Source organism: Pygoscelis adeliae, unplaced genomic scaffold (genome assembly GCF_000699105.1).
Source record: "Pygoscelis adeliae isolate BGI_AS28 unplaced genomic scaffold, ASM69910v1 Scaffold120, whole genome shotgun sequence".
NCBI lineage: Eukaryota > Metazoa > Chordata > Aves > Sphenisciformes > Spheniscidae > Pygoscelis > Pygoscelis adeliae.
In genome coordinates this window covers 2,662,902-2,670,748 of record NW_008824032.1, presented here as the reverse complement: position 1 = coordinate 2,670,748, position 7,847 = coordinate 2,662,902, and the positions used below count along the sequence as shown (strand labels likewise).

Below are 7,847 nucleotides of genomic sequence, written 5' to 3'. Positions count from 1 at the left end.
AAATGGCACTTCAAAGCAGGAGAGGAGCAGAAAGAAACTACAGACAAAAAATGGCTTTAACAGAAGAGACTGAATAGTTAAAAAGAGAGATGAGTTTTACTTAAATACCTCTCTGAGAAAAGTCAGTATGGAAGAGTACTTGCTGCATCTTGAGACCAGTTACTTTTACAGGTACAGACCATAGTTCCTCAAAGATTGTTGTCAAGATTTGCAATAACTAGCAATTAAGTTGAATACTTTAAAATATTTAACCTATAAAGCCCAAAACACAGAGTTCTTGATGCCTGGTCTGTTTGTTTCAAGACTGCTCACTAGTCAATGCAAAAATATTTGAGGACAGTTCCTCTTCCTATCCTCCCCCCCACCCCATAAGGCAGAGGATTTCTGAGAAAAGGCTCGTAACTTCAGGGAAAACAAACAGACCCCACTCTCCTCAGTTGTCAGACACCCATGGCATTCATCACAGCAGCCCAACTCACAATTCATATTAGAAATCTTCTCAGTTACACAGTTTATGAAGCATCTGAGGAATATTCTGTATCTGATTTCAGAGGGAAACAGCTGGACTGCAAAAAAAATGCACATGACAAGTTGCAAATGACATAACTCAAATAGTGCATGTTTATTCTGAACAGTATTTCTAAAGAGTTTGAGAAAAACAAAAACATGCTCCTGATGTATAACAAGGGCAATGATATAGATTAAAAATGGACCATCTTATTGTAAAGAATTTGCTCCCCCTGCAACTTAACTTGTAACATTGAGAATGCATCTGTAAACTGCATACAGCATACCTTTGACTAAATCTTAACTCAAGAGACCAGGGGTGGTCTTAGCCAAATTAATCAGAAAGCAGTTGCAGATTCAAAAGAAACATCCAAGTCAGCAAACACTTTACAAAACACAGACTTTGTGCATAGCAGCTGACCCTGGATTACAACATGGGGGAGAATAAAACAATTTGGGGGCTCAAATTTTTACTAGACACAGGGCACCATCAAGAATTAACAAAATATCACATAAGTTTGTTTCAATTGTGACAGTATGTCATATTTAGTTGGCAGGTTTAACCATTAGCTGCATCATGTAAACTCAGCCAGTTTCTCTATAGACAAAATAAAATCTCTCCCTTCCCCCTCCCAAAAATGAGGGATACCTCTCCTGGATGATTCTTCTTCCCCTGTACCATGGTTTCCTCTAGTAGGAGTCTTTTTGTAGATAGTATCTTCATACTCCAACCAATGTATGACAAAACCAGTTGCAGAGATTCAGGAATAACTCATATATACACAATTTATACTCTAAAGCTGTTAGTTGCATACATTTTTCTTGCTAGATCTTCATCCAGAACAGGAAGTGCTGGTGTTTTTTTTTTTTTCCACTGAAACTCCCAACTTTAAAAAAAAATTTAGTTGTTCATAAGCTGCTATTTTCAAGCTACAAGGAGGTCCTGCTGCAGCAACAAAGTAACTGAAGTTCTCTGCAATAAGCCCATACTTCACACAATTTCAGTGTCTCTGGGTAACAGCACTAAGATAACAGCATTCTCTTCCCACACTCAACACAGCTGATCTACTAATAAAATACAACTGTTTGTCATTCAGAACTACTGACCTTCACTTGCCCTTATCCATGTACAGGGAACACAGCTTTCTATGAGATTTAGATTAAACCTTGTGTTCAAGATTCAACAACCGTTTTCCAGGATTAATAGCCTGGGAAAAGGAGTCTTGTATTTGTGGTTACTCTCTCTTCCACCTCCTACACAACATTTTATCAGAAGTTACAATGAGGCAGGTTTGCTGCAGAATAGGAGCTTTAAAAATTGTTTTCAGGGATACATTCATAGAATGATGGCAGCCCAAAGCAAAAAGAGACAGAAACAAAGGTTAATCCAAGTAAGTTCAGACATCAGACTCGTACTTTTAAACCTGAAGGAAAACTGTCTGTGAAACACACCGATTTGTGGAAGCCTACGACAACAGCAAATCCTAAGAGTTCATATCCCCACACCCATCTACCCAACCCAAACACTTACCATTTAGTTCTAGAAGAATGAAGAGCACTTTGCTTGGCACCAGAGGCAGCTATGGTCTGAGTTACAGCTGTGCTGCACAAACATCCTCATATACAATACTATCTCTCTCCCTCCGCATACTTCTCTTGGTTTGGTCTACAGATGGCCAGGGAAACTATGTTGGCATATGACAAGCTAATTGTGCTTCAATACATCCCCTCCTAGAAAGATGCTGGAACTGCCAACATAACCAGTGCGAGCAGGTCCTAGCAGTACTAAAAGTAAGCTTTTGGCAAAACTAGGCTGCCTCTGGCCAAGGAAACCGTTTGCATCTTTCTAGCCAGAGTCTGCCACTGAGTGTTGCAAACACAGGTGCTCAGGCCATGCAGAGGGGCTTTTGTTGTTAGCGATCTGCCCATCCCCAAGACTCAGTTAGTGCAAACCCAGCAAATAAGAGTAGCTGTTTTCCAGCATAGGTCTGTCAAGATGCACTCCAACAAACTCTACATGCCTCTGGGAAAGGAGGAGTAATTCTGGAGCAGCTTGTATAGTCACCCCTTGGGTATCAAAGACCACATAATGTGCAATAAGGGGTGCCGTCCCTTGCCTCACCACAACTCCCGTCTTGAAATCCTTGGTTCCCAAGTCACCCTTGAATGACTGGACAGCACCTACTAACCAGATGTCTGCTGCAATGCGCACTATAGGTTGGAGGATTTCAAAGCAGATGAATTCAAGATGTGGATTTAAACTTTCAAAAACAAACAGGAAAGGAATGCAGTTCAATATCTACTTGGGGAATGGGGCAGGTTGGTGGTGTCTCAGCTCAGTGCACTTTCCCAGGTGCTTGAAGAGTCCAAGCTCAAGTTGGTATTTGTATTGGCATACATAAAATCGCTGGCAACAGTGCATAGAAAGGAGCACTGATATTCACGCAAACAAAGCATGAAAGGATGCAAAGCAGAGCTTAGTAGAGTTTACTGTAGCTTTGAGGTTACAGTACTAGGAAGAAGCCAGTCAGCCTATTTTCCAAACCCATAAAATGCTCTAATATATGCCGCTTTCTCCGGTGCTCCATGAACACCCTCTCACAAGAGGAGAACTGCATTATTACCACTGAACGGGGAAGGGGGAAAAGAATCTTCAAAGGAGCAAACTGTGCAGTTCTTAACCACCTCCTCCCGAAGGAGCACGTAAACACGGCAAGCCAAGCCAATCCCAAGCAAATCCAGGAGACCCCTGCAAAGCTATGTGATTAGGGTCAGATTCATGTTTGCCTTCTCAGCCTTGCTGCCTGGTTTCCTCAACCCTTGCCTCATCTCAGATTTGTCACCACAGATTTAGTAGCTGTAGCAAATTTATCTGGAGACAGGTGCTTGCTTTATGTGATCAAAGCTGGTAAAGGTGGTCACAGTCACTTTTCCCACCCCAACAACACAGATAAAACTAACTCTCAATGAGCCCTACAGCATTTCACCCATTTTTAAAGCAAGGGTCTTGCCTCAGGATTCATATTTTTACAACTTTACTCTTGCCAACACCAGGTCTAGCTCTTACTCTGGCAGAAGTCTGCTGGGAGTTGGGTAAATGAAAAAAAGAAAAAAACAAAGACCACTCTAAACCCTCCTCTCAGTCAGTTAAGAAGTGTAGCACCAGCTTGGGTGAGGAGTATTTAAAAAAAGCATTCAAAAAGATCAGCCCAGGCAGAGTGAAAAGGTATGGTAAAGTAGCCCGCCCTTCTCAGCAAAAGATGGAGGAAAAAGCCATACTCAAAAATATTGGGAAGAACTAAACATACTTTTTTGAGGCGGGGGGAATTAAAAGGAAGAGTTGGAAGTACTGAAGTAACATTCAAAGGTTGGGGGGGAGTAAAGTACCCTGTAGGTTATAAAAAACACAATAATGTAGGAGTCAAAGGACAAGATATTGCTTTTCCTTTTTTCCCCCCATTGGATTTACATTCTGCTTACTGAAAGAGATAATTCTGAAGGAAACTTGTCATCAGGATAACCTGCTCAAGCCCTCCACACCTCAAACTTAAGAGATCTGCACACCTTTTCCCACCCCCAACAAAAACAAAAAATGAAAACCCAAAAAAACCCCAGAATGGAGAGCTCAAAAAAAAAAAAAAAACCCAAAACCAAACATGATTGGACAATCCTTGGAAGAAGCATTACATTTTGTTGGAGAGAGGTCAAGAAAAAAAATTTAAGAGGATGAAGGGGTGGAGTAGAAAAAAAAAAAAAGAAAAAATCAAGAGGCCTCTCTTTCCTTATTTGGCGACAAGCAAGTGCAAGAAAGTGTTCGTTGGGGTTTTGTTCAGTTGTCGGTCTTTTGCACATCTGCGTTCTGGCCAAGACAAGGGGCTTTGAGGTTTTTCTGCAGCACATGAGCGTCTGCGGGCTCTATCCTCTTGTAGTAGTTTTTCTTCGTCTCAATGATCTCGAAGCCAAACTTTCTGTAGAAGTCAATTGCGGACTCATTGCTGATCTGGACATGCCTGGGACAGAAAGGAGCATAGAGAGACAGGTATCAGAACTTTCTGCGGTACAGTATTCTGCCTCCACACTCGGAATGGTCGAAGACAAGATAAGAAAAGGAGCTACCTAGATAGAGACAGAAACAATGGTGTAAGTTCAGGACTGGAAATTTTGGTCTTCCCAAATCAATCCTGAGCTAACACACAGCTCCTGGATGGCCTGTGGCAATCATTCTGAGAAGTGGCAAATGTTTCCCCTCAGTAAAGCTCTTTTAAGGAACACAAATAGCAGACAGACTCTGAAGCATTACTAGCTCAGTAATTTCAATTTTTCTTCATCCGGAAGTGACAGATATTTTGTGGAAATATACAAAAAGTTTCACTGTAGAGCCAATTTTAACTTCCTGTAGTGACAATTCTTAGATGACCAAAACAGTTGTCCAAGCAATGATCCCTACACACTGCAACACAAAACTGGCAACGGTGCTTGATACGATTTTAACTCCTTGCTCTCTCCTAACTACCACTGTCTCCTCACAAAAAGCTATGGCAGCACAAAGAAGCCCTATGGACTTACAAAGTCCTTTCCTCTTTTATCTATCTCCCCCCGAGTTTTACAGATCTTGCTAGCAAGTTTCAAGAGTTTCAAGGCCTCCAAAACAAACAGCCATCAGTTCTGCATTCTAAGTGACTAGGACATTTATTTGCACAAGTTCTATTAAAAAAAAAAAAAAAAAAGATGTTTGGTTCAGCAAAAGGCATTCATTAAACACTCCCCAAATTCAGTGGACACTGCACAAGCTCATGAATCACTTTGTCACGACAACATGCTGCATAACCGTAGAACCAAAGCAACTCTGGAAGCAAGAGCAGAACAAAAAAAAAGACCTTAGTGTTAAGCCCAATAAACACCAAATACCTAAAAGGGAACTTCATAATAATGACAAATTTAGGCACTGATATCAAACTGGGTGCTCCGCTGCATAGTATGTTCATACAGAAGATGCTCAAGCAACAGACATAGTAACAAAATCAATGGGCCACTAAAAGAACTTTGTTATGCCCAACTGGGGGCTATTTATTGTCATCCCAGAAACCTACTCTGGGAAGTGGAAAGAAGGATTACGAAGAATTTGGTTTTTGCATTAAAAACAGCATGCAGTTCCTTCACCGTGCACACAGTGCAAAAGCAAAAAGGAAAGCCTGTGCCATCTAGCAGGCATCTAACAGAGACTTCATTACCACTTCTTCTAAGGCAGGAGAGCAGGAATACAAGCCAAAAGCAGCTTTACTTGAACGCCTCTTTAAAATACCTGTTCCTCTTACAGAGATGGCACAAAGCTACAAGAGTAGAGGTCTTGGAAGACTTTGCATCTCCTTGGCAGAGGTGGACTAAGCTTGAGGAGAAAGTCACTCCATTTATAGTGATATCAGTGTATGAAACACTCCTCACTAAGCATCTTCAACAGTCCTGGCAAGACTTCAGGGTGCAGTTTTGTAGCAGCACAAGTCCATCCAAGCTGTACCTGCTGTGGGACTCTCCCTACCAGTGCACCGTGCTTGTACTGGTATAAGCAAGCAGTGATGGACAAGGAAGAAGCTGGCTCAGAGAAGCAATTTGGCCAAAAACTGCATCAGCTCACTCGGTATTCACACAGACACCAATGCACAGGAAGAAGCAGAAGCGCACAGCCAGCAGCAAAGGGGAAAGCAAAGCTTTGGCATCTATGGATTTCAGGCTCTGTTTCCATGGGGATCTATTAGGATGGCGGTGCTTTTTTAAACAGCCCTGTCCTCTACCCCAGTGCTTGTTCTCATGTCTGCATCATGCCAAGTGCTTATGTAGACATGCAGTTGATTTAAAATAAAAACCAAAACAAAAAAAAAAACCCCAAAACACACTAAAACCAAAAACAACACCCAGGAACAAAACCGAAAACAGCTTCCCCAGCTGGGTCAGGTCATTGACCTAGTTTACTGTGTTGCTGCACAAACAGCTGACCTGGCACAGTGCAAGAATGGGAATAAGCAGTCGGGCCTTGCTACTGAATGAGAACATAGAGTGCTTGCAAGCACCTCTGATCTGATGTTCTAACCTACGCAATACTGTCATAAAAGACAGACAGCAAATATATCAAAGCTGCATGCAAGACTTGCAGTATTTTCTATTCTGAGAATGACACTGTATGGTAAAAAAAAAAAATCACAAAATTTTTTTTTAGTCATACAGTGTAATTCTGCTATAGAACATAATTTTGTAACTAAACTACTTTCAAATTCAGCAAATTTGCAGAAGCCCTTCTAAAGCAAGCAAGCTTTTGGTTTTCTCAGCATCACACAACAAGCCCAGAATATGACCCCTAGCTTTCTTGCTAGTACTTACAAGATGTCCCGTGACCCCACTGAAATACATACTAAAAATGCTCTTGAATCTCCCTCCCTTTGCTCCCGTATATGCCTCTATCATCTCTCCAAAAATGCACGAGTGTAACTCATTTACTTACAGATAGATGTTGTCAAAAGTGCCATCTTTTTCACAGATGTTTAAGACATGATTCAACATTTTAGTTCCTGCCGAAAGGTAAAGAGATACTTAAGAAAACCAGGAAGTGCTAATCAAGTCTGTACTTAGCTAAGGGCTTTCTTGAGGAGAGGCAGATTAACTGTAGGTAGGCTAAAATGACAGAGCTTGTGAGAGCTAGGAAAGGCAAATAGAACATGGTGTATAAGTATTTCACTATCTTTCTGACTGCTCACAAAATTTAATCGTTTCTTTGGAGAAAAAAACCCAACAGCCCAGAAGCATACATATAAAGCAGCTTATTTAAATACTAGCTTCAAGGTCTCAAACTCACCTCAAAATATGGTCAAAACAATGTATAAAGCAGTGAGAGCATTGGTTAAGTTTTTCTAATAAAGGCCTAGTAAAATAATTTAAAATAAAGTTATCTTTTCATTCCAGTTTGTCAAAACAAACAGGTTACTGTAAGGTCTTGGTTAATCCAGCCTATCGATTTGCAACTAAAGAAAAGAACTAATTGCTGTATAGACAGAAAGCAGGTACTACCCCTGAGCAGCAATAATCAGTAGTGATAAAGACAAAGTAAATAGAAAAAAAACTTAATTTAGAAGAGTGAAGAGATAAACCAATGAAGGAATGTTGTGTTCTACTTATACGTGACTTGTACACTGGCTGCATACCTCTGACAAATTATTTCATATCTCTGTGCATCAATTTTCACATCTGTAGAAGCAGAGTGATTAAGATTAAAATAATCTGAAATCCTGAATTAGAAAGTTCTACAAAAAGTCAATTTCTGAAAGGCAGGAAAAAAAGAGCATACCATAAAT

General features: G+C 40.7%; 1 protein-coding gene across 1 annotated transcript in view; it reads right to left on the bottom strand.

The window, feature by feature from the left end:
* Positions 1-595: 595 nt before the first annotated feature.
* Positions 596-7,847, bottom strand: part of NAA50 (N(alpha)-acetyltransferase 50, NatE catalytic subunit) — a 9,830-nt gene continuing 2,578 nt past the window's right edge. The window contains exons 4-5 of the mRNA XM_009330213.1: positions 7,001-7,067; positions 596-4,517 (exon numbers count right to left, since the gene is read on the bottom strand). Of these exons, the coding sequence (XP_009328488.1) occupies positions 4,337-4,517; positions 7,001-7,067 (248 nt within the window). The 3' untranslated portion in view covers positions 596-4,336. The remainder of the gene's footprint in view (positions 4,518-7,000; positions 7,068-7,847) is intronic.